A 27,679-nucleotide genomic window follows, 5' to 3' on the forward strand; every position below is an offset into this window, starting at 1 on the left:
CGGCCTCCCCGATCTGAACCCGAGTGGTGTTCAGTTGTTGGACTTCTGTGCTAGTCACAGTTTGTCCATCACGAATACCATGTTCGAGCACAATGATGTCCATAAGTGCATGTGGCACCAGGACACCCTGAGCCGGAGGTCGATGATCGACTTTGTAGTCGTATCATCTGACCTTCGGCCACGTGTCTCGGACACTCGAATGAATTGAGGGGCAGAGCTGTTGACCAATCACCACCTAGTGGTGAGTTGGATCCGCTGGGAGGGGAGGAAGCCGGTCAGACCTGGCAGGCCCAAACGTATCATGAGGGTCTGCTGGGAACGACTGGAGGAACCCTATGTCAGCAAGGTCTTCAACTCCCACCTCCAGGAGAGCTTCTCCCAGATCCCGGGGGAGGTTGGAGACATGGAGTCCGAGTGGACCATGTTCTTCACCTCCATTGTTGATGCGGCCGCTCGTAGCTGTGGTCATAAGGTCTCTGGTGCCTGTCGCGGCGGCAATCCTCAAACCCGGTGGTGGACGCCAGAAGTAAGGGATGCCGTCAAGCTGAAGAAGGACTCCTACTTATCTTTGTTGGTAGGTGGGACCCCGGAGGCAGCTGACAGGTACCGGCAGGCCAAGCGTGCCGCAGCCCGTGCGGTCGCAGAGGCAAAAACCCGGGTCTGGGAGGAGTTCGGGGAGGCCATGGAGGAGGACTATTGGTCAGCCTCGAAGAGATTCAGGGAAACCGTCCGGCGCCTCAGGAGGCGGAAGCAGCTCTCCACCCACACTGTTTACAGTGCGGGTGGGGAGCTGTTGACCCTGACTGGAGATGTTGTAGGATGGTGGAAGGAATACTTCGAGGATCTCCTCAATCCCATCATCACATCTTCCGAAGAGGAAGCAGAGACTGGGGACTCAGAGGCGGACTCATCCATTACTCAGGCCGAAGTCACCGAGGTGGTTACAAATCTCCTCGGTGGCAAGGCTCCTGGGGTGGATGAAATCCGTCCTGAGTACCTTAAGTCTCTGGATGTTGCGGGACTGTCTTGGCTGACATGCCTCTGCAACATCGCGTGGCGATCGGGGACAGTGCCTCTGGATTGGCAGACCGGGGTGGTGGTCCCTCTGTTTAAGAAGGGGGACTGGAGGGTGTGTTCCAACTACAGGGGGATCACACTCCTCAGCCTCCCCGGTAAGGTCTATTCCAGTGTACTGGAGAGGAGAATTTGACCGATGGTCGAACCTCTGATTCAGGAGGAGCAGAGTGGTTTTCGTCCTGGTCGCGGCATACTGGACCAGCTCCACACACTCCATCGGGTGCTTGAGGGCTCATGGGAGTTCACCCAACCAGTCCACATGTGTTTTGTGGATCTGGAGAAGGCATTTGACCGTGTCCCTTGGGGCACCCTGTGGGGGGTGCTCCGGGAGTAGGGGGTCCGGGGTCCTTTGCTAAGGGCTATCCGGTCCCTCTACGACCACAGCAGGAGCTTGGTTCACATTGCCGGTAGTAAGTCAAACCTGTTTCCAGTGCACGTTGGCCTCTGCCAGGGCTGCCCTTTGTCACCGGTTCTGTTCATTATCTTTATGGATTGAAGTTCTAGGCACAGCCAGGGTGTAGAGGGGGTCTGGTTTAGGAACCACAGAATCTCGTCTCTGCTGTTTGTGGACAATGTGGTTCTGTTGGCTTCGTCAAATCAGGACCTTCAGCAGGCACTGGGGCGGTTTGCAGCCGAGTGTGAAGCGTCCGGGATGAGAATCAGCACCTCCAAATCCGAGGCCATGGTTCTCGACCGGAAAAAGGTGCTTTGCCCTCTTCAGGTCGGTGGAGTGTCCTTGCCTCAAGTGGAGGAGTTCAAGTATCTCGGGGTCTTGTTCACGAGTGAGGGACGGATGGAGCGTGAGATCGATAGATGGATCGGTGCAGCATCTGCAGTGATGCAGTCGCTGTATCGGATCGTCATGGTGAAGAGAGAGCTGAGTAGGGGGGCAAAGCTCTCGATTTACCGATCGATCTACGTTCCGATCCTCACCTATGGTCATGAGATTTGGCTCATGACCGAAAGAACGAGATCGCGAGTACAAACAGCTGAGATGAGTTTCCTCCGCAGGGTGGCTGGGCGCTCCCTTACAGATAGGGTGAGGAGCTCGGTCACTCAGGAGGAGCTCGGAGTCGAGCCGCTGCTCCTCCACGTTGAAAGGAGTCAGTTGAGGTGGCTCGGGCATCTTTTGCGGATGTCCCCTGGACGCCTCGCTGGAGAGGTGTTCCGGGCATGTCCCACTGGGAGGAGGCCGCGGGGAAGACCCAGGACACGCTGGAGGGACTACATCTCTCCGCTGGCTTGGGAATGCCTTGGGGTTCCCCCGAAGGAGCTGGGGGAGGTGTGTGTGGATTGGGAGGTCTGGACTGCTTTGCTTGAGCTGCTGCCCCCGCGACCCGACTCCGGATAAAGCGGAAGAAAATGGATGGATGGATGCATTCTGTTTATATTTACATTTTGCACAACATCCCATCTTCACTGGACCTGGGGTTGTAAAACATACCATGTGACCTAAAATAATTAAAGGGGATAGAGAATCAAAATCATCTTTTCATGTTTTTGGTGTTAGTTCAGAGTCTCCCCGCTGTGGGGAATACACACGAAGTGCCAGCAAGTTTCAGAACCTCTGTTTCAAGTAATTCTCTTTTTTTGAATTGCCGCCAGAAAACAGGCCAATCCGTTTTTGAGAGAAAAGTTACGTCACTTTTTCACCAATAGCCCCCCCCCCCCCCCCCCACACACACACACACACCCACACCCTTTCACACATGCCCCTTCGAAATTAATTATTCATAAGGTTGTGCCCACCCATTCCTACCACTGGAAGAGGAGCAATGGCGAGCTACAGGTGTGCCTTCCCAGGCTGTCATAGTGGACTACGATCTTTACATATTCTTCCCACGGAAAGCAATGTATGTGATCACTGGCTTTTATTCATTTTTAACCGCATCCCCAGGACATACATCCACCGACTATTTCTTTGCTCTGCGCATTTCACGGAGGACTGTTTCACAAACCTTGCACAATTTCGAGCTGGCTTCAGTTGGCATTTAATACTCAGTAGAGGGTCAGTTCCGACTTTGCGACAAAATCAACCCCAGCAATCAGTACAGCCTGTAAGTATCACATTTTCTTTTGTTTTAAATTTGTTTTTAAATTTATTTTGGATCTTTTTTTTTATTATCATTATTATTTTGTGACTGGACTTTATGTCACAGTCAGCCTCTGGCTGACTTCATGTTGGTGGGCGAGGAACAAGATTTATCACTCAACAGCAATGTTGAAACGTAATCTGTTAAATAAGTTAGTGAAGATTACTGTCATCTCGTTTTCGCTACAACGCGCTCAACTTTTGTTCAGAATCAGCTTCTTATCACTGGTAACGACGCGGATTTCCTCTCACTCAAACCCGCAGCTTCACAGTGCTTTAAACCGTCGTCCACAGACTTCAATAGCGACACAAGTGCAGCAAAATGAGAAGAGTCATTGGATAAATGCTGGGCTTTGTCCCGCCCATCGGAGGCTCTGCGTGTCTGGGGGTCTATGGGGCAGTGGGCTGGCCTCGGCTGGCCTGGACGCCCAGCTTCTGCATGATGATTGGATGATCTGTCTGAGGCTGAATCCATTTTTGATTGACAACGAAATGAGCGAATCAGCGATCATTTTCATTCTGTTCTGAGTTGAACCGGAGACTTTCCTAATCCTCTTAGTGGCATTTTCAGTGAGAGCAAGGGCAGCCAATCAAACAACGGCAACCGATCAGTGCCAACACCTACGTGCATTTCATAATGAGGTTGCCAAATAAGCTCCAAAACGATGCCATTAAAAGCAAACGAGGCATTCTAAACCCAGCATAGTAACATAGCTGTTTCGGAGAGCCTTTTAGGAAGGTTCTGAGCCATTACAGACCCAACCAATTTTTTTTGGGCTACATATCACATCACAGAACAAGGATTAATGCCCCATTCAACCTCTCTCTATCACCTTTAATCTCAATGCATGAATAACAATAATAACTTGGAGCAATATTTGCAGTGTGTCTTTTGTAAGATGAATGTCAATATGAAACCACTGCATGCATGAAAATTAAATCCGTTTGGACACAAAATTATCGCAAATCCTCTCAGCTGAAATGTATCCTGCATTGCTGAAATCACTTATTTCACACAGATGAGTGTTGATGAGTGTCGAATGATCAAATCTCCAATATACCATGTTTGTCATCCATGATGAATACAATTAACGGCATCTATGAGGAGCAAACCACCCAATTAGATGAATACTGAGGATGCTGTTTTGTGGATATCTGCTGCAGAAACCTTGCCATCACTGTCAATCAATACATGATTGTCTTTCACTGACGAGCAGCATCCCTGAATGGAGGAGTTCTGGTCTCTTGACCTTTTATTTAATTGGTGAAAAGGCAAAGCCTGAGCATCAATACAGAGCATTGACTGCAGCACCAGTCAATGGTGGTGAAAACAAAACTCATCTACTGCTCCATTTCATTCCTATCCTCAGAAATAGGCACAAGCTTTTCGGTTGGAGACTGAAAGAACAGAGTGAAAAAAAATACAGTGCAAGCAGCTCAAAAGAGATTTCTCATCACTTGACAGAATCAAGAGCTGAGCGTTTTGGAAAGCCCTTGAACTGTTGTTTCACATTATGAAGAAGCTTTTCAAGCATGAGTAACTGTTAAGGATGCTCCCTAATAATAAAACAACAAATAAAGCCACCAAATGGATTATTTATAGCACCTAAAAGGCTAAAAGGGTATCAAGCAGCAGAACTAATCCAAAGTCAGGGTTACCTTCTGGTTAAAATTTATCATTTGCTCATTCTGAAGGAAGGACAAAAAAAAAAAATCCTGTCTGCAAGCAAGTAGATAATATCCTGTAATACTTTCTTATAACAAGCAAATATCAATGCCTTTGATGAGTTCTTAAAGAGCCAGAATCAGGCCAACAGGGAGCTCAATTTGACTGTAAAAAATAGGACAATTTGATTGAAGCAATGTGAGCTTCAGTTCTGCAAATTTCTCATAACATCTCGAGACAAAATGTACACGAGCTGTGGACCACATCTAGTTTCTGTGCAGCTTTTCTCAAACGTAGTTCTTAAAATACTCAGGAAGAGCTCGGAGTCGAGCCACTGCTCCTCCACGTCGAAAGGAGTCAGTTGAGGTGGCTCTGGCATCTTTTCCAGATGCCCCCTGGACGCCTCGCTGGAGAGGTGTTCCGGGCACGTCCCATTGGGAGGACGCCCCGGGGAAGACCCAGGACACGCTGGAAGGATTACATCTCTCGGCTGGCTTGGGAATGCCTTGGGGTTCCCCCGGAGGAGCTGGGGGAGGTGTGTGTGGATCGGGAGGTCTGGGTGGCTTTGCTTGAGCTGCTGCCCCCGTGACCCGACTCCGGATAAAGCGGAAGAAAATGGATGGATGGATGGAGTTCTTAAAATAGATTCTTGGTAGAAGTTAAATCCCCAGATTGTATCTCATCTTTGTGGAAGACGGCTCTTTGTACTTTCATCACAAACACTATTTATAGCAATATCTAAACCAAATCTGTTGCATCACACTTGAGGAAATCCTTATTGGAGGTCTGCCATATTCTTCTGGATTTACAGAAGTTTTACAAAAGCCAGGGCTGTGAAATGAAAATTGTGAAATCCGAAGAAAATTTTCAGGGGGTCTGGGGGAGCACAGCCCCCCAGGAGCCGGGGTCTAGGGCCCTGTGGGGCCCCAGAATTAAATTTGTATCTAATGATACTTTTTCAGCATCTCTCGGAAGAACAAATCTTAAAATTTGTGCATATTTAAACGATCCTATATTCAACCTTTTATTTGACGTGTCAATGATAATGAAATAACAGAATATGACATGGAAGTAGGACCTGGTATGATTTTCCTTTTAATTGTAAACCAAATTATGCATTAACTCAGAACAGATGAACTACAGGAAATTCATGAAGACTGAAAAGACCGTTAAAGCATTTCAAAAACCACAGCTAAAGCTTGTAGAATATTTGGAAAACCATGGTAAAATATCAATAACATACCTTATAGTAAAAAATCACTTATATTCTTGTTTAAATTCATGTAGCCTAAATCCATTCAAAGCCACACAGTCTTTTTTACAATGAAAGAAAGTCTAGTTTAATGAAAAAAAAAGTCACATAATTTCATCTAAAATCCTGTTTGAACAGAAGAATGTTTATTTTCCAGGGAGAGAAAAATTCTTACCGTGTGTTCCTGAGAGGGCACAGTTCACTTTTCGTGTTTCTTTTATCTTTCAGGTGCATTAATGAAGCCAGCTACAATCCACGGATTACTGTCCGTATAAGACTTTTCTCGCCATGTTCTCTCTGTCCGACGTCGATCGTGACACAGACATGCTGCAGAGTTCTTATTTTACAAACTTGAAAGTCTAAAAGTTTGCGATGTCCACATGCTATGTTTATCTTAAGTGTTGCACAGGAGCCACACAGTGTCGTAACAGCTACGCTTTGAGTGGCATTTTCCCTCCTCGAAACTCCGCGGATCCGAGGAAACTGATTTGTATCTGTAATACACAGATCAGTGTCCGTGGACTTCTAAAACTTGCACGATGTCATAAAAAAGAGAACACTTTGCAATAAGCATTTTAAAAACTCAGTGATGATCACGATTAAAGAGTACAACACTAACACCCCGCCCACCCTCCCATGATGAAATGCGCAGAATCCCGCGGATCCGTGAAGTTTTCACAGCCCTGAAAAGCAGTTTTCAGTTAGTACACCTACATGATTGATTAGATGAATTTCTAACTACTCATCAACCAAGAGCTCCTTGCTTATTATGCAATCTGACCACATAACCTTCTCCCATGCCTCCTCTGGATCATCCAGATGGTCACTGGTGAACTTCAAACGGGCCTGGACATGTGCTGGCTTGAGCAGGGGGACCTTGCTGCCCTGCAGGATTTTAAACCATGACAGCATCATGTGTTACTAATGTAATCTTTGTGACTGTGGTCCCAGCTCTCTTCAGGTCATTGACCAGGTCCTCCTGTGTAGTTCTGAGCATTCTCAGAATCATCCTTACCCCACAAAGTGAGATCTTGCATGGAATCCCAGACCGAGGGAGATTGACAGTCATCTTGTGTTTCTTCCACTTTCTAATAAATAATCATAACAGTTGTTGTCTTCTACCAAGCTGCTTGCCTGTTGTCCTGTAGTCCATCCCAGCCTTGTGCAGGTCTACAGTTTTGTCCCTGGTGTCCTTAGACAGCTCTTTGGTCTTGGCTATGGTGGACAAGTTGGAGTGTGATTGATTGAGTGTGTGAACAGGTGTCTTTTATACAGGTAACAAGTTCAAACAGGTGCAATTAATAAAGGTAAAGAGTGCAGAATAAGAGGGCTTCTTAAAGAAAAATTAACAGGTCTGTGTGAGCCAGAATTCTTGCTGGTTGGTAGGTGTTCAAATACCTATTTGCAGCAGTAACATACAAATAAATTATTAAAAAATCATACATTGTGATTTCCAGATTTTTTTTTTAGATTACACTGGGCAACAATTTTTTACTTTTTGAATGTTGTCTAGATTTGTACAACTGATTTAGGGTATTTTTGCACTGCTGAATAAGGAAATGGCATCCATTTTTCTCCATCAGGTCAGGTTTTTGTGCAAACTTGATTTGAAAAAAAAAAAGAAAAAAAAAAATCAGATCTTGTGACAAAATCGATTACATTTTTGTGGCATTATCAGCTGACTTTGTCAACACATACCATCCTAAATATGTTTTTAAGAGAAAAAAATGTTTTTCCAACAACATATATTTATTACCTGATAGAAACATTGATTACTGTAAACTGAATGGTGGGCAATGATAAAGGTAAGTACACATAAATTGCATGTTGCTTCACCATTGTTCAAACTTCAGGGGTTGAACTTCCATTTATTCGATCTCCTGGAATACTCAGCGGCAGGGAGGTCTCTCTTCAGAGTCCAATAGTAGTCAGCCATCATGACTGCGTCCCAGCGACCCTGATACCTGGGCCCCATCTCTTTCATGTCCTGATGGAATCTCTCCCCCTGCTCGTCACTCATTGAACCCAGGTTCTCAGGAAACCAGTCCATATGTGAAAATAGGTAGTGCATCTTGACGCTCATGTTGCAGTCCAGGTTTCTGAAAGCAGTCAGCATGTTGTTGACACGTTCTGCGTAGTTTCTGGCCTTATTGTTGCCAAGAAAGTTCTTTACTACCAGAACAAATGCCTTCCACGCTTCCAGTTCCACTTCGTTCATTGAGTTTTCGAACTCTGGATCTCTGATGAGCTTACGGATCTGAGGACCATTAAAGATGCCAGCTTTCAACTTCTCCATGGTCAATCCTGGAAAAGCCTGGCACAAGTAAGTGAAACAGTCACCATCCTTGTCCAGAGTCTTGGTGAACTGCTTGATTAAGCCGAGGTTGATGTGCAGCGGTGGGAAGAGTATTCTGTCTCTGTCCACCAGAGGGTCGTTGATGACGTTCCTTTCTTTGCAAGGCACCAATTCCTCCCGCACAGGCCAGTCCTCCTTCGTGTAAAGCTGAGCACGGTCCCTACTATCCCACATGCACAGAAACACATGCGTACATGTGAACAAAAACGTAAAAAACGACATGTGGCCATAACTCAAAAACTTGACCTGATTGAGCAAAACTAATGTGATTTTTGGATTCAGCGCATCAGATTCGTCCTAAATCAGCTGAAAAAACGCAGACAACAAATTTGTTGTTGACCAGTGTTATGTCTTTCACAGTGGACATGCACCTAAGATCCCGCCACAATTTCTAAGTGGGATAACTTGCAAAATTGCAGGGTGTTCAAATACTTATTTTCCTCACTGTATATATACATATATGTAAAAACTGAAGTTTGTACACACACACATATATATTACACACACACACACACACACACTCAACAAAAATATAAACGCAACACTTTTGGTTTTGCTCCCATTTTCTATGAGATGAACTCAAAGATCTAAAAGTTTTTCCACATACACAATATCACCATTTCCCTCAAATATTGTTCACAAACCAGTCTAAATCTGTGATAGTGAGCACTTCTCCTTTGCTGAGATAATCCATCCCACCTCACAGGTGTGCCATATCAAGATGCTGCTACGTTTCTTCTGCCACGACAAGGAACTAAAGTACAAGTATTTTCAGACGTCATTTCCCAATATCAGGACACTTTATGTGGACAAGTTTTCATCAGGCTGTGATGAAGAATCCAACTGAAACAAACAGGTAAGATTAAGACTTTATATTTACTCTGTGTGTGAATGGTTTTAATATTTGAAACAGTCTCTTTGCATGAGGACTACAGCTGTGAGCCAATCAATGGACAGCATTAATGGACGTATTTCGACTTATGAATAACTTATAAGAAACGTGGTCCGGCAGGCTCTAGAGCAGGTTTTCATCCAGGATATCTCTGTACATTGCTGCATTCATCTTTGCCTCAATCCTGACTAGTCCCCCGGTTCCTGCCACTGAAAATCATCCCCACAGCATGATGCTGCCATCACCATGCTTCACTCTAGGCATGGTGCCTGGTTACCTCCAAATATGATGCCTGGCATTCACACCAAAGAGTTCAAAGTTTGTTTCTCATGGTCTGAGAGTCCTTCAGGTGCCTTTTGGGAAACTCCACTTGGGCTGCCATGTGCCTTTTACTAAGGAGTGGCTTCCATCTGGCCACTCTGCCATACAGGCCTGATTGGTGGATTGCTGCAGAGATGGTTGTCCTTCTGGAAGGTCCTCCACTTTCAACAGGAATACTGGAGCTCTGACATAGTGCCCATCAGGTTCTTGGTCACCTCCCTCAGGGCTGTACAGTGCGAGCGTTTTGCTCGCATATTGCACCTAAAATTTGATTGTGCGAGGAAAAAAATAAAACGGGCGCACGTGTGCGAGAATGTATTTCAACCCTTTCATTCGCATTTTGCTCCTAAAATAAATACAGTGGTCCCTCGCTGTAACGTGGTTCACCTTTCGCAGCCTCACTGTTTAGCGGATTTTTTTAGTCCAATTTTGCATGCTTTTTTTTTTTTTTTTACAGTGCATTGTGTTCCGCGGCCTCATCAAGCAGCCGGTTGCGACACCGCGAAGGGAGAGCACGCGCATTGTGTTCTGTGTGTCTGTTTATAAGAATCTTCTCACCCAGAAGAAAAAAGAGCGCCAACAACTACCCATAACTGTGTTCTACACTCGGAAAATGACACCTGCAGCGAGGTGTGAGTCAGTGGAAAAAGACGTGACAGCGCAGCGGCGCCGGGATGAAGAGGCGCGATCAGAGGAACTGTGAAATACTGGTCAGTCACTATTAATAATTTCTTATGTGTCCAACCTCATACATTGATCATTAAAATTAAATTCATTAGTTCTAAAAGCCATCATAATTATTTATAGGAAAACGTTCTATTTTTATTTCTCAAACAAATGTTTGGGCCTGAAAACAGGTTGGTCTTATTTTTCTACTCAGGTTTTAACTTTGAGAGTGTTTACACACGAGAGAAAAGTGAGAAAATGTTCATGCCTGATTGAGAACAGTGTATAAAGTGTGTAGTGAGGGGTTTTACAGCTTTAAAACGTTTATAATAATTGTAAAAAATAACGCTGGCCACTTCGCGGATTTCGCCTATCGCGGGCTATTTTTAGAACGTAACTCCCGCGATAAACGAGGGACCACTGTATATCCCATAGAGAAAACCATTCCCACATCTGTACAAATCGACAAGAGTCTACAACTTAATATTTCCTTTTTTATCCTTCCCTTGTAAAATGTGACCGAGCGGGGAAATGTAGACCTCTTGTGATGACGCGGTGACGTCTCAACGCACAAGCTGCACTGATTCGCTACGGTCTGAGTCTTGGCTTGCGACTAGCTCGTGCAGTCAGATAAGCGAGCACTAGCATAGCAGCTACATTTACAATGAAAGGTGTGTGAGGAGACTAGAAAATGATTTTGTCGTACTTTCAAAGGAAACCCAAGGAACCAGGGGAGGGAACCTGGGGAGATGAGGAAAATGGTGTGGAGGATCAGGAGGAGATGGCAACAGGCAGTGAAACTGGCAGTAGGTCTAGAACTACTAGCAAAGTTCATAAATTCAGATCAGACTGGGTTAAGATCTTTCCGTGGCTAGTGCATGAGGATAGCATGATGTTTTGCAACTACTGCAGAGGAATACTGCTGTGGACCGTTGGTTGAATGTAGCTAAGCGTAGCAGGCGACCTGAGTACAAAAAGTGGGACCGGGATGTTATGTGTGTGTGAGGGTTTAAAATAATACAAGAAATACACAGCAAAAAGTAATGAAATGGACAAAAGCAATGATGTAAATAACGATAGAAAAGGAAATAAATACAACAATAGAATCATATAAAATGTGCATGTGTGTGTGGAAAAGATACTCTCTGTACAGTATGTGTCTTTGCGTTAATAATAAAATTGTATCAAGAAATTTCACAGTGCTCCTAAATTTTTATCTGTGCTCCTAAATGTTTTCATTTAGGAGCACCTGTGCTCCTAGTGAAAAAGCTAAGCGTACAGCCCTGCCCCTGACTAAGGCCCTTCTCCCCTGATCTCTCAGTTTAGACAGATGTCCAGCTCTAGGAAGAGTCCTGGTGGATCTGAACTTCCATTTTCAGATGATGGAGCCCACTGTGCTGATTGGGACCTTCAAAGCAGCAGAAATGTTTCTGTACCCTCCCCCAGAGTTGTGCCTCGAGACAATCCTGTCTCAGAGGTCCACAGACAATTCCTTTGACTTCATGCTTGGTCTGTGCTCTGACATGCACTGTCAACTGTGGGACCTTATATTTAGACAGGTGTGCCTTTACAAATCATGTCTAATCAACTGAATTGACCCCAGGTGGACTCCAATTAAGCTGTAGAAACATATCAGCGATGATCAGTGGAAACAGGAGGCACCTGAGCTGAATTTTGAGCTTCAAGGCAAAGGCTGTGAATACTTAGGTACATGTGATTTCTTAGTTTTTTATTTTTAAAAAATTTGACAGAGTTTCGAACTGTGCTAACAAAACATTTTCAACAACACTAATGCTTTTTTGAGTTTTTCAACAAATGAAAAATCAACTGCACAACAGTTTTAGTTGCTATTTACGATGCTGACATTTGATAATCTTCTACTTACACCATTACTGCAAACCATGCTGGACTTTTTAATCAGCTACTCAGTGTCCATACGTGACTCAGTGGATCAGCCAGTTAGATTTTTACTGCTGTTGGTGTGTTTTCTGGCACATGTAGTTTTTTCCTACATACTTATGAATGTGCATTCTATTTTTGCATCTTTAGTATGGTGTTTCTTTGCATCAATTAAGCACCAACCTTGATGCTAAGCTCAATTTCCCCTCAGACAATTACAAAGTGCACTTCGGTGCCTTGAAGCTCACTAGTTTCCACTATTAAAAACCTGTGCAAGTGTAATGGGAAACAAAGACTAATGTCTTCACTATAAATAAAGGTGAAGTGTTGGGACAGTCTTTCTCTGCCCTGTGGGCTAAATAAAGCGTTTGGACAACTTTCTGTTCAGCCATGTCCTTCAGCTACTCATGCGCTCCAAGCCTGATGGGACATGTACCGGTAACTGAATTCATTGTCTGAGTCTGCCCTGATTTTGCCCTCCATTTGAACATGGCTGTATTACCTCCACAGGGTGGCATCCTAATCAGATAAGTGAACCACCTCAACAGGCTTCTTTCCTTAGTATCAAGCTACTGATCTGTCACGTTGATTTGAGCCCTTATTAAGGATCCTTCCCAAGAAGGGCCAAAATATAACAGACAACTGGATTATTTTCTTCACAAAAGTTTAGGAGGATACTAAGCACTGGAAACAACATTTTCCTTCTGGGTAAAAATATATTGCTTACACAGAAACACCCATAAATGAAAAACATTCAAGATGAGATGACAGACAGATTCTGTTGTAAAGACTGCCTTTCACCAGTTCAACAATATACAAATGAAAAATGTTAGAATACGCCAAGTTGAATGGTACATTCCATTTTTCAACAAATGAAAAATATTCTTTCCATTACACAAATGGAAAACATTCATTAATTGTTTTATATGACACCTAAACAGATCTGCATCAGTTGAAATTTTACTTAAAATGTGACAGCACAGTAGATGCCACCAATGACTTCAGTGACTGGCTTGGCAGTATGTGTGGAAGCACAAATCACTTTTTCTCAATTAATAAAAAAACACTCATAACTAACCAATGCTGACACCAACATACATTTATTATACATCAAAATGTCAAGCGAAGTCTCCTCTACAAAAGTATCCACTTCAATTACATATCAACTAACCACAGCTGAAATGCCAAGCAAATAAAGACATAAATCGGAATTCATTATTTTGAAAAAAAAAAAAAATAATTTACTCCTACCAAGTATTATTTACTTTCAATTTTTTTTGCATCCACAACATCCCCTAGCCGATCCAAACTTTTGCATTTTTGACCTTGTACAAGCTGAGAAATAAATCATAATGTATGGGTATGTGATTTTGGTGAAATAGGATCTAGGGCTTAAGGGGTTAATGGACTAATCGGATAAAAAGTATTTTTGTGTTTTTAAACAATATCAGTACTGGCAGGGCTCTCCCTAAGCAATGGCACAATGTCGCTGTGCCATCATGCAGATTTTTAGTTTAGGGTGTTCCCCCTCTCTCTGTTTTCCTGGGTAATTATTTATTTTTTTCCACATTAAGAGTTTTGGAGCTTTGCCGAACCATAAGCCCAGGCGGTCCGTGAAATCTGTCTGTGGACAAGACGTTCTTTTTTCTCTCTCTTATATCACATTTCCTTTGCACTTCTTACTACAGTGATTTATTCAGTGTTTAGTGTATATTTATACATGCCGTACAGAGTGCAGCTCAAACCGAAGTCAAATTCCTTGTTTTCTGTGGATACTTGGCAAATAACACAGCCTTTGAAAAATGGCTGTGGAGTTCAGCATTTCCACAACAGCTGCACTAATAAATTAACTGTACAGCCTTTTGTTAAAAACTCTTAGCAAATCTGAATATAGGTAAAAAAAATTTTTGGAACAGTTAAACATGATTCATTTAAAGTGCGCATCCTTTCGCTTCATCTGTGTTGGTGGAGCCAACAGCCAATGGAGCAAACAGTGTTTTTTAAAAAAAAATATACAAACACACTGCTTCACTTTAAAAGCATAATAAGTCTGTTTCAGATCAATGCGGACTCTTTCTCTTAAAAGGCTTTATTTAACTCTACGTGTGACTATGTAAACTTGTAGCGTCGCCTGCTACATTGATTAGTGCTTACATTAGTTATGGGCATGGGCTACGGTCTTCCTCTCTGGCTTTTGTGGGAGCGTTACAGCACCACCTACAGGCCCGGCATATGTACTACAGCTTCAAACAAAGCCTCGCAGCAAAGAGTAAGCGAAGTGCACATCTCGGGCCGTGCAGTGCATTATGGGTACACTAAATTTTTCGGCTACCAATCCACATTCAAAGATGGCAGAAAGCAGCGAGGAGTGCTATGATTTGGACCATTTCAACCGCTGGAAAGTTGATGATTTAAAGCGTTTTTGTAAGCTCTGTGGATTGCCTGTTACAACCAGGACTGCGTATGGCAGTGGACAGAAACGGAAAGAAGAGCTGGCTGCCTTTGCATACGCTGCATCGTTACAGAAACTACCGCTGGTGCTGACAAAGGAGGAAGAGAGAGCTGCTGTCTAAAATGACAACCAGTTCTTGGTGATAGTTGGAGACAAACAAATTTCTGACCCCTTGAAGACAACTGACGGATGGTTAGACGAAGCCCAGGGTCTGAAACTGTAGCCACCGTGCATGTTAGCTGATACTGAAGAATATTTGCTAAGTAGGGATGAGAAATCGCTACTCCACCGGTTTTGTAATGACTACAAGGAAGGTGGCTCTCACATACGAGGTCTGTCCATAAAGTATAGGTCCTTTTTATTTTTTTCAAAAACTATATGGATTTCATTCATATGTTTTTATGTCAGACATGCTTGAACCCTCGTGCGCATGCGTGAGTTTTTCCACGCCTGTCAGTGACGTCATTCGCCTGTGAGTACTCCTTGTGGGAGGAGTCGTCCAGCCCCTCGTCGGAATTCCTTTGTCTGAGAAGTTGCTGAGAGACTGGCGCTTTGTTTGATCAAAATTTTTTCTAAACCTGTGAGACACATCGAAGTGGACATGGTTTGAAAAATTAAGCTGGTTTTCAGTGAAAATTTTAACGGCTGATGAGAGATTTTGAGGTGATACTGTTGCTTTAAGGACTTCCCACGGTGCGAGACGTCGCTCAGCGCTCTCAGGTGCCGTCATCAGCCTGTTTCAAGCTGAAATCCTCCACATTTCAGGCTCTATTGATCCAGGACGTCGTGAGAGAACAGAGAAGTTTCAGAAGAAGTCGGTTTCAGCATTTTATCCAGATATTCCACTGTTAAAGGAGATTTTTTTAATGAAAGACTAAATCCTGCACATGGTAACTTTCAATGAGTCAGTTGTGAGCTATAAAATGATTCTTGCTTGTACAGGTCATCTGTAGCTGCTTTCTACTGTATTAAAGTAGGTGAAAGAGATCTGTGTCAAAGATTTGATATGTGGAAGGAATTCCTTCTATACCACCTGCAAGGTATGCACTAGGTTAAGTGTGCTCAGCATGTGCAGTTGAACCGCAGGTGACTGTTTATATGAAAGTAATACCACATAACAAAAACACACACAAGTGGATGCAAAGATCACACATTCTGACACTCATCAATTTAAACAGTTAGTACACCATGTGTGATCCTCTTCACACTGTTTTTGGCAAAAAACGTGCTTTTATTTTTATGTATTTATTGTCATAATTTGTTTTTTTAAACAAGGTATATGATGCAACACATGCCCATTATGACAGAAATAGCATTTGAATTACTGTAACCATAAACAGATAAAAGTATTTTCACGGGTTTGGGTTTAATCTGTAACAGTCATCAATATAGGGCAATTTCATGGCATTTTACTGCCAAAATAAAACAATGACTGAGATTTTACAATTAACACAAAAACTATAAACTGCCTCTGGCTGGAGATTTGCAATGCTGTAGACCAATGTCTGTCACTATAACAACTACAGTATTTTATGTGCTGAGCAAAAATGTCTGACCATCTGGTGGAATATTTTACACACACACACACACACACACACACACACACACACACACACACACACACACACACACACACACACACACACACACACACACACACACACACACACACACACAATTGGCACAGTCATGGAAGAGCTATGAGACACCCAATATGACTGACTGAAAGGATAATAAATAGACAACACATACATGGCAATTAGCGATTTGTATCACCCAGCTTGTGTACATTTAGCACCCGTGTCCACCAAAATAGCAGGCGAGCCTGGGCACTCTCATGAAGCCAGTGCGATGATGAATTAATACCAAGCGCTTCTCAAAGTGCTGATGCCCCGAAAATAGGACTCAAATATTTTTTGCCTTGTAATAAGACTGGTTAAGTAAAGCTCATTAGGTTGGGCTCAGAAATGGATAGAATTTATACTCATAATTGGAGAATAACATTTTAGAATAAGAATGATGCAGAGAACGTGATAGTCAATTTAAATATCTCCTCTGAGAGTACTAAAGTTTAAGTTTAACATAGGTCTGGAGTGGACTGTTAAGGCAGTTTTTCCCCTACAGTCTCTTTGTTTGGTTACAGAGAAAGTGCCAAAATGGTACAAGGTTGCACTTTGTCCTTGGATTTGTTTCACTGGAATATTTTTACGAGGACCATCAGTCAGTTGGAAGGACACGTCCCTGTTAGTAGTTTCATGGACACTTCATATACCTCTAAATATTTTTCTGCGTTTTCCAAGCTGTGCACATCTTATAAAATTTGTTAGAGACACTCCGCCAAAACCAATTGTGCAAAAACAACAGAACATGCAAAATTTGACTTTGGGTTGGATATTTGGTGTTGGTGTTCTACAATATATGAACCATTCAATGGTCCACTTAAGCCCCTTTCACATTGGCATATTCATAGAACTGCGTATTGTGGCGTTGTGTTTCATTGAAATATGCCCAAAATGCACGCGTATTCAGCCATTTTCCGTGTTCGTAGATCTGCTTGCAGCTGCGTGTGTTCGCTTTTTAATGTGTGCACACAGTCACGTGTAGTCCTTGCTGCTATTTAAACCCAGTTCCCTCCTGCCGGCTGTGCAGAACACATCACTGCACTTGGAAAACAGTGGACTGTATCATGAGGTTTTTACAGTTATGTAGTCAAAGCTGCTATTTTCTGCCTCTGTGGAAGTGCGCTCTATTCTCTACTGCAAGATGTGGTGTATGTCAGAAACAGAGTTATTTAAATCATTATTATTAATATTTTTATTATTTTTTGTCTTGGTGGATCATTTTCATTGTGTACAGATGCTGCTGAGTCTGGCTGTGGTAAAGGCTGCTGTGAATGAAGCACTGTGACTCTAGACTTTTAAAGCTCCGGTTGCTCCGATCAGGTCCGCTGATTTGATCAGACCTGATCTATCAGGACATCTGATGAGCACACTGACATGCAACAATGAGGCTTTTATTTTAAAGAGTCACACCGTGTATTCAGGTTTGATCAGACCTGGTCGATCAGGGCGTTTGATGATTGCACCGATATGCACTGACAAGGCTTTTATTTTAAAGTCGCAGCGTGCATTGTTTGATCAGACACAGAGAGCGCGACAGAGGGAGAGAGAGAGAGCGAGAGAGAGAGACCTGCTGTTTCTGGATTTCTGAGGTGAGGTTCGATTCCCTGTTCTGAACACACAGGTGCTGTGGGCTGTGTGATCATATTATCATGTTCTCAGCTGATTCCTATGGATTCACGCACTCAGTTTTTGGTTGGGTACAGGAGCGCCGTGTTGCACAGCCTTGCATGCAGTAACGCTGTGCTGCGCAGACCTGCTTAAAACTGTGTCCAGCGCTCTACGCCGAAGAAAATTAAACATGTTTAATTTCTTCCGTCCTGCGCACGTAGCACTCGACATACTGCTGTGTAAGGAGAAAAAACTCGACATAGAGCTGCTAAAAGTGGGCGTAGAGCTGCTCAACTCGGCATAGACGATATGCCACAATAAGCAGCTCTACGAATACGCCAATGTGAAAGGGGCTTTAGAACTGGACCAAGTATCACTTTTTCAGATGGATTGGGGTTCACTTGTTTGGTGTGCACCAAACTCTACTGATCGAAATGGACAAGAGGTTTGAAACATTAATACACCTAAACACATTTCTGACTTGCCATAATTTTCAGCATGCAAGTGACTCTTGAGGGGGAGGTGGGGGGTATCACACCGGATTTAAGTTTTGTCTGTATTATTTAATTTGGAATGTTTGTGTATTGTTGAAATGCACTTTTTTATTGGCAGTTATTCTTTTCTTATTGTAGTGTATTTTGTTTAGTGCTTTGATTTCTGGGAAAGTCCTATATAAATAGTTATTACAATAATGATTATTAATAACAAGTACAAGCTATAGGACCTCCCAAAAAAGTAGACGTACAATATTTCAGTTACAGTTTGCCAGAAGACAAGGAAGACTCAAACCTAGATTTGATCCGTTTAATCTACTTGCTCTATTCCACCAACCTGTGACTTTATTAGCAGTGGAACAGGTCTCGGCCTAAACTTTATCTAAATTCTGGGTCTGTTAGTGAAACTTGGGGCTAATGGCGGTGATCACCTTAGTATGTTCTCTGCTTTCCTGTCAATTTAAAGTTGATGAATTATGGCTTAGGTGTCGTTTTTCTGGGCCAACTGATTCTGCTCTTTTTCTCTCTGTCCGAAAACCACGACAGACTGATCACAAGATGCCATGCCTGAAGGTGATGCAGCAGATTTTCAGATTTCCTATATTTTGTTTCTTCAGCTTTGTAAACCTTTGTACAGTAAAAACATTGTAACTATTAGAATAGTCTCAGGGGGTTGGTAAGGTTCGACCTTAGTTGTGTGAAGCACCTTGAGACAGCTTTGGTGTGATTTGGTGCGATATAAAAACAAAATAAAAAACAATAATAATAAAATGGTTTTGCATGAGTGTGAAAGTGCATGTGTGTGCGCACGTGTGTGTGTGTGTGTGTGTGTGAGTGAGAAAGAGATAGGGAGCGAATGTGTTCAGACCTATTACCTCCCTGCCTCCCCTCCGCGGGTCTGGTTCGGGTTGTAAATCAACGCAAATTTTTGTAGGTCGGGCAGGTGCAGATGTTAAAAACTCTAACATTTGTATCACTATTGTGCACATACTGTAAAACCTTTAAAAAAAAACCTGCTGGAAGACAAAATCTCAATTACATTTTCATGAAAATATATGAAGCTGAGAAAGCATCAAAGAACATCAATCTGAGTTCTTCACTACAGACTACTCGTAAACACACATGCTGATATCTGCTGATAATAACCACACTCATTTGTCCCTGCTGACACTTTTACTTTGTTTTGGTAGAAAGTGACCAGGACTCAGTTTCTCAAAAGCACCCTAAAGGGAATATTATTGTCCTTGTGTAATTCAGTGTGCTAAGCTCTTGGCCTTGAGATGCCCAGATCATTTAGCCAAAATTAGTAATTAAAGAATTGGGCTGTTTTAGCGGAGTGCTTGTTTTGTGTAATGTTCTTTTACACAATGAGGGTCCAAACCAGTGTGGGATGAAGTTTTAACATCACACTTTTCTTACCGGGGTTTGGGGGGAAGAGAGTGCAGCTCTTGCAGTGGATGATCTCCTTGACAACTGGTAGATCCTGAGAAAGCGGTGTGGGCACCACCCCCAGGCCGGGCATCAAGGGGTTAAAAGGTATTCCTGTCATCATGCCAAGGCTGGGGTCAAATTCTGGAGGCAGTAGAGAAATTTGCATGGGGGGTGGGGTGCAGGGGAAGGAAGGAAACCCGTTATAAGCAGTAGCACATCAACAAGATTTAATCACGACTTGTTCCTTATAGCTGACCTCTAGCCAGTTCTCAGCTTGTATGCAAACTTTACCTCATGTGCTCCTGTAATAAAACTGCCAGTGACACAGAATCAGCTTACATATATTCTGATAACTGCTCATGAACATATCACATCATCACGGCTATTTAAAAAAAGGTTCTTTTTTTATCTAATTTTGTACATGTATGTGTCTCTCAGGGTGTCCTTACCATTTTTTTTTTTAGATGTATTTGATGTGGGATTTTTTTTTTCTCTGAACACAAAAGGCAACCTAGATTGAATCCGAGCACGAAACTAACTGATGGAAGACTGACTGGAGTGACTTTCAGCTATTGAAAAGTCTGTTCCAAATGTCATGATTATGACTAAAATGTCTATTCATTTGTCGTGCATTTTTTCTGACACACTCTGGCTTACTTTACTTTATACTTTTTATTTATCAGCTATATCAGTGCCTGCACAAGTTAAAGACTTGGAAGATATGACTTATAATCTGGTATACAATTTTTTTTAAAGATAGCACTGAGTAGTGTGAGATATGTCCTTTAAATAAATAAATAAATACACAAAGAGACTCACTGTAATGCTCGACAAGTGTTTTAGTTGGCGTATTACAAATATGTTATTTTATTGTAATTTCATCATGCATTGTACTTTAAACATATGGCTGATTCTTAACTTCTCTTTTCAGGTGTGCATTCCTTATCGGCTGAATCACAATCAAGTTGACCAACTTGCAAATGTTGATGTTATAGCTCAATCTACAATAAACTGTTTGTTCAAAAGTATGGAGTTTGTTGTCATTTCCATTGTTGCCAAAAGATGCCCTTAACTTCCAAATTTGATAGAGATCGGATGAAAACTTTTCGAGTGACAGCGAATTATGTGCTCTAATTTGGGGAATTTTACCGTTATGCTGGTGCATGCAAAATATTCAATTCAATTGATACAGCATTACTTGATATTTCATTTTTGTAATTATTTTTTTCAGGTTCAGGAAGGCACAGCAACCAATCTGAACCATGATGACATATCTATATGAACATAGAACAATATTTAATTTCACACTTTGTTTTTTTCAGATAAATCTGCGGTGTTACAATTTTTCGTTTTGTAAGCACTTGTAAAGGCGTTGAAATAATAAAATACACTCAAATAAACTGGTGGTTGTTACAGTTGTATTAACAGTATGGTAAATATCATTGAATTTGGATTGTTTGTTTTGCCAAAAATTCGAGTTTCGTGACCACACCTTTTGTTCACCAAAATCCTGTAGCGTCTGTACATAGCCCTGGAGAATCCTCTACCCAAAGGATGTCAGTGGATCAAATGGTATGTAACAGTAGTCTAGCTCAATCTTTATTCATAACAGAAAAATTGTTTTTCAATTCTCATTTGAACTGAACATTTGGACACTAACAGTTGAAACCGTAGTGTCCGTACATAGTGTAGTGTCTGTACATAGCATCATGTATTGTGCTAAAATCAGGATAGTAAACAGCAAACCATTGATATTTCAGTAGATAAATTTTAGTAATACACAAATAAAAAAATAAAGCATGATTTTGAATAATTAGATTTTTTTGTGTAGTGTCCGTACATAGATAACTTCAGTTCTGTTATATGGTAGCAGAGGTCGCATTAAACAATTTTGACAGAAGTTCTTTTGATATATGTATTACTATGTGTATTCCCACTTTGGGGATGGATGTTTCAACTTAAGCAATAGAGTTACTTTTTTCAGAAATGATGTCATGTTCTATTTTTGATCATATAAAAAATAAATGTTGAGCTGTTTCCATGTGAAATCATGAATAATTCCTTATATGCTGATTGCATTCCATACCAAGAACTATGGTCACATGTATCTCTGACAATACAAACAAAGAACACTACAATCACAACCTAAAAACTGATAATATAGTCACGTACAAGAGAGCTATTACAATAGCATGTAATGTCCGTACATAGCCAATTTCAGAATTTAGCGTTTAGTTCAACGCGCTGTAATTTTGCAATGAAGACAGTTAACTTCAAAAATATTTTCAGGCATTGAGCTCTGGATGCCATAGATTGTTTTAGAAGTATTTTCATCTTCATCTGAGGAACTTCATTTTTCACCTCTTGTGGACCACAGTTGGTCAACTTGATTGTGATTCAGCCGTATACCCCCCATCACACATAGCTGGAATCACGCAGAGTAGTGTCAGACTTATGAATTGGCGCACATCTGAAAAGTACTGGATTTCAGTTCCAAAATGTTCTCACAGCCATCTGTGGAAGTCGACACAGTTGGTCAAAATCAGCTTGCGGCCCCGAGTGTGACGCACATGTTCAAAACTCTCTGGGCGCCGTCAAGATGGGACACCTATTCAATGGCGGTCCATGTATAATCTGACGGCCACCTGATCACAATTTACATATTATGACGGCATCAAAACAGCATGTGAAATGATGTGATCGCGGCTGATTGAGCTCTGAGATCGATCGGTCACGACAAAGCCTGCCGACATGCTGTGCCACGTTTGTCCACCTCCACTGGAGCCCGGCCGGGGAGGGCGAACGAAATGTTGTTTTGTAATAACATGAATGTCGCATTATGCGCACCTCAGAGGCTCGGTGCAGCGCCCAGCAATGCAGCTGAACAGGATGTCACCGCTGTAACACACATATTATTACATGTACACCTCCTAAGTCTGTACTGTACTGTCTGTTGTGCACACAACGCTGCTCAGCATAACAGTGACACCCGGTGGCTAATGTGGGAACTGTCACAAACACAACATGACAGTTGTCGCCTGCTGCAACCATGGCCAAAAGTGAAGAAAGCTCTCCTTTTGAAGGAATACGAGCGATGTAAGGGTGTTTTTGAGTGTTCCCTCAAATGGCGGTACATGATAGCTGCCATTTTTTGAGGTAAAACACTGAGGTTTTGTTGACTAAAATAAGATTAGCCTCCTCTGTACCAGGCTAAAAACTTTAGTCAGGTAACGTGAAACTTTAGCCGACTAAGAACTTTGTGCAACAACTAACATCAAAAAATTTGTAAATTTGTAAACTGAGTTTATTTGACTAAACAGAGCCCTGACCTAATCCAAACCATTTGTCTTCAGTCCTGAAGCACAGACGAAAAAAAAAAAATCTGTCCATGACATATACGAGACAACACTGACACCAACTTTATCTTAACCTAACTAAATCAAACCCAAACATCAAGCTAATCTTAAAGTTATCCTTACACACACACACACACACACACACACACACACACACACACACACACACACACACACACACACACACACACACCAACTCTGTCATGAATGTTGCAAAAAGGCAATTAAAACTCGTATCTGAGTCAGAGACACTTGTCATAACGCTCACACTATAGAACCAGAGACCCAGACTGCAGTAAGATGCTTTGACTCCTGCACGCATTTAATCCCCTCACTGCGGCGCAATTCGTTGTACCAATCCCACCTGCTGTGTTCTGCTGGATGCTGCGCTTTGTGCCGCGTTATACAAAACAATTATTTTGTAGCAGATTAATCATTTGCGCTCACAGTTTGGCTGATAAAACCACCTCTAATCGCTTCATAATTGTTCAGATGAGCTCCGCTGTGGTGCATTGACGTGAAGACTCAGACTGACAGTGTTTTAATTGTTTGCGTAATGTTTATGTGAAGTTCACATAATTAATGTGTGCAAAAGATTTGGAATAGTTAAAAATTTACTTTGTGCACTTGTATGAAGCAGCACAAAGTTTACAATGGGTTTACTCACTGGCACGGCAGATTGCATACCAGTATGACACCTGTAGATATGTTGATTATCATGTGTTTGGGATACATCATCAACATGTAATCATTACTTAGATCAGGTGTGTGCTTGGAAACTTACCCCAGCCCAATGAGGTGATTGTTCCAGGGATAAAACTCACAAACATTCTGATGAGTTCATGTGTCATGTGCTGATGCAAACCAAAGAGTGAGCTCATAAAGATTAAAGATCTGGTTACATCAGGGCATGGCTACTAGTTTTACTGCAGTGCTGCTCATGTTCCCTCTGGACACTGAGCCTATGTATTCATCTTCATCCATTAAAAACCCTGAAGCCAGCATGCAGCAGAGCTGTGAGCAATAAACACCATTTATTACTACTTAACCATTTCCAGCTACACCACGGTTTTCTCATCTACATTTTTAACAATACAGCTTGTGGCCACGTTTTATCCCTCTTGTTGTGATGCTCTCATGCTAAAAGGACAGACATGGATTGGCAGGATTATTCATGAAGTGCATTCTATAATATACACATTATGTGGGGTTACACACTGGATTATCTAATATAGGGTTTTACTGTCGTCTACTGTATCTTGACACAGGAGACAGGTCAGTAGGACACAAGCTGGGCTTTCAATTTATAGACCTGTGCTCAATTCCCAATCATGCAAGTCTGTGTCCTTGGACATGGAAGACGATCTGCATTTCCCAGTCCACCAAGCCATAAATGGGCACCACCTATGGTTGGGGAAGGAAAATCTGTGATGGACTTTTGTCTTGTCCACAAGCGTTGTGGACTTTCATCTGCTTCATGCTGCAGTATCCAGGTAAAAACACTGGCACCAATGGACCTCAGGGTGTATACAGGATTTGCCTACTTGTTTTATTGTATTACACTGCAAATGTAAAAAACAAAACAATTTATTTATTTATTTATTTTTAAGGGAGAATACTCAGGAGTTTCTGGGATGCTGCCACGGAAAGAGAGACTTTATACATTTAAAAACATATTTTTTCCCTTTTAAATGTTGTCCCCACCCATAAAAAAAAAGTTACAGACTTTGTGTACCAGCTACATTTTGAGGAGCCATCAGCTATTATCCAGGATGCAGCTGTATCAGTATTGACGATCTCAGCAATTGGAAAAAGGACAGGAATATGCCTACGCATCACCAGACCACGGCAGATATATTGCTACCTTCAAGAGATGGGGATAGACCAGCTGTATGGCTGCATGATTGCCAATCCAGACATAGGGTAGTTTTGTGGCATGGTGAGTGTGGCAAAGTGCAGCAATAGCGTATGCTTCCAGACCTAACCCTTTCTGTTACAGGTGTAAAAAATTGGGTATGACAAGTTTGTCCAGGTACCCAATACTTCTTCACTGAAAGTGGTCACCTGTCTACAAAAAACAAAATACCCCACCAAAAAAAAAAAAAAAAAACCAAACCAATCCTTGCTTTTAAATTTGTTTTTTAATACACCACATCACTAAAGTTATCCAGTTGCCATTTCCTATTTTTGTTTGTCCATGAGCTGAGGTATCTACTCTCTCTTATGTAAGAAAAACTGCAATACTCAAACATCCCTCCATTAAGACCCTCTTCCTTGTACCGTAAAACACACATTGGTGCACATTCACATACAGAAATTTGTCATTAAATGTTATGACACATTCTTTCTTTATGCCTCTTGTTACTCCTCATCATATCCTCTGATACTAAACAATCCATTTCCTGGAGGCTTGTTCAAAGTAATTACTTTTGGAGCTGCCCATCCATTTTGCTCTCAGATTTTCAGGGTAAAGATTGCTCGTAGCAGTCTGCACTGAGTGGGGAGGTTGGGGGGCAGATATACCCGAGGCTGGTTGATGGATAATATTCTACAATCAGTTGAGATGACCGCACAAACTAAAAAGCATGAGCCGAAACATTTCTCCTGGACACAAATAAGACTCCTTCCATAGTCACGATATATTCAAATAAGTCGCTGCTTTCTTGCTCTGCCTTAATAAAGTCTGTCATCTGACACTTCAAAATCAAAGCCTAAAAACAAACCTTTTTAACATGCAACCTTACATTCATATAAATGGACCATGCATAGAAATAATTGCTAGAAAGTCCCAATTCTGTCACTATGTAACTACTACACAGTTTTTATATTACACATACTGTGTATGCAACTAATGGAGTGTTCAGGCTTTGGTTCTCTCCACCTACATGCAGTCAAAATCCTCCAGCATCTTACCAATATACATCCTAAGCAGTCAGCACAAAGGACACAGCTCCAGTCAGACCACTGGGAAAAGCTTCTGGCTAAAGAATAACTGACAGATAATGTATGTGTTGATGATAATCCAGGTGATTATGTGAATGATGTGTACAGGAGCTCCTGTCAAATCTAAATTCATATATGAAATTCAGTGTAGGTGATTTGTTATGAGGAATGACAGTGAATTCAAATATAGTCTCACATACGTTTGTGTATTAGGGCTCATTTGCAGAGCGGTGGGAAGGATGGCGCCATCTGTGGACATGAAATGAGGATGAGTGAGATGCAGAAGTCAAAGAAGTGGTTATTTATTCAGAGAACAGTCTGCACATAACAAATGCTTATCTTTTCTCCAGGGTGTTTGCATGTACAACCCCTGGCAAAAATTATGGAATCACCGGCCTCAGAGGATGTTCATTCAGTTGTTTAATTTTGTAGAAAAAAGCAGATCACAGACATGACACAAAACTAAAGTCATTTCAAATGGCAACTTTCTGGCTTTAAGAAACACTATAAGAAATCAAGAAAAAAGATTGTGGCAGTCAGTAACGGTTACTTTTTTAGACCAAGCAGAGGAAAAAAATATGGAATCACTCAATTCTGAGGAAAGAATTATGGAATCACCCTGTAAATTTTCATCCCCAAATTAACACCTGCATCAAATCAGATCTGCTCATTGACATTGACCCTATGCCATGACATTGACCCTATGTGTCTTTTTGCAAGGAATGTTTTTGCAGTTTTTGCTCTATGGCAAGATGCATTATCATCTTGAAAAATGATTTCATTATCCCCAAACATCCTTTCAATTGTCCAAAATAGCAACATAAACTTGTGCATTTATTGATGATGTAATGACAGCCATCTCCCCAGTGCCTTTACCTGACATGCAGCCCCATATCATCAATGACTGTGGAAATTTACATGTTCTCTTCAGGCAGTCATCTTTATAAATCTCATTGGAAAGGCACCAAACAAAAGTTCCAGCATCATCACCTTGCCCAATGCAGATTCAAGATTCATCACTGAATATGACTTTCATCCAGTCATCCACAGTCCACGATTGCTTTTCTTTAGCCCATTGTAACCTTGTTTTTTTCTGTTTAGGTGTTAATGATGCCTTTTGTTTAGCTTGTTTGTATGTAAATCCCATTTCCTTTAGGCGGTTTCTTACAGTTCGGTCACAGACGTTGACTCCAGTTTCCTCCCATTCCTTCCTCATTTGTTTTGTTGTACATTTTTCGATTTTTGAGACATATTGCTTTAAGTTTTCTGTCTTGACGCTTTGATGTCTTCCTTGGTCTACCAGTATGTTTGCCTTTAACAACCTTCCCATGTTGTTTGTATTTGGTCCAGAGTTTAGACACAGCTGACTGTGAACAACCAACATCTTTTGCAACATTGCGTGATAATTTACCCTCTTTTAAGAGTTTGATAATCCTCTCCTTTGTTTCAATTGACATCTCTGGTGTTGGAGCCATGATTCATGTCAGTCCACTTGGTGCAACAGCTCTCCAAGGTGTGTTCACTCCTTTTTAGATGCAGACTAACGAGCAGA

At 41.9% G+C, this 27,679-nt stretch overlaps 1 protein-coding gene across 3 annotated transcripts in view; it reads right to left on the bottom strand.

Moving 5' to 3' along the window:
• The window catches only part of LOC117520585 (ecto-NOX disulfide-thiol exchanger 2-like), a 260,220-nt gene that overhangs the window by 76,828 nt on the left and 155,713 nt on the right, over positions 1-27,679 (bottom strand). For all 3 annotated transcript variants that reach the window (XM_034181900.1, XM_034181899.1, XM_034181898.1), the window contains exon 4: positions 19,817-19,969. In XM_034181900.1, coding sequence (XP_034037791.1) covers positions 19,817-19,969 — 153 coding nt within the window. The remainder of the gene's footprint in view (positions 1-19,816; positions 19,970-27,679) is intronic.

This window comes from Thalassophryne amazonica, chromosome 11, assembly GCF_902500255.1.
Source record: "Thalassophryne amazonica chromosome 11, fThaAma1.1, whole genome shotgun sequence".
Lineage (NCBI taxonomy): Eukaryota > Metazoa > Chordata > Actinopteri > Batrachoidiformes > Batrachoididae > Thalassophryne > Thalassophryne amazonica.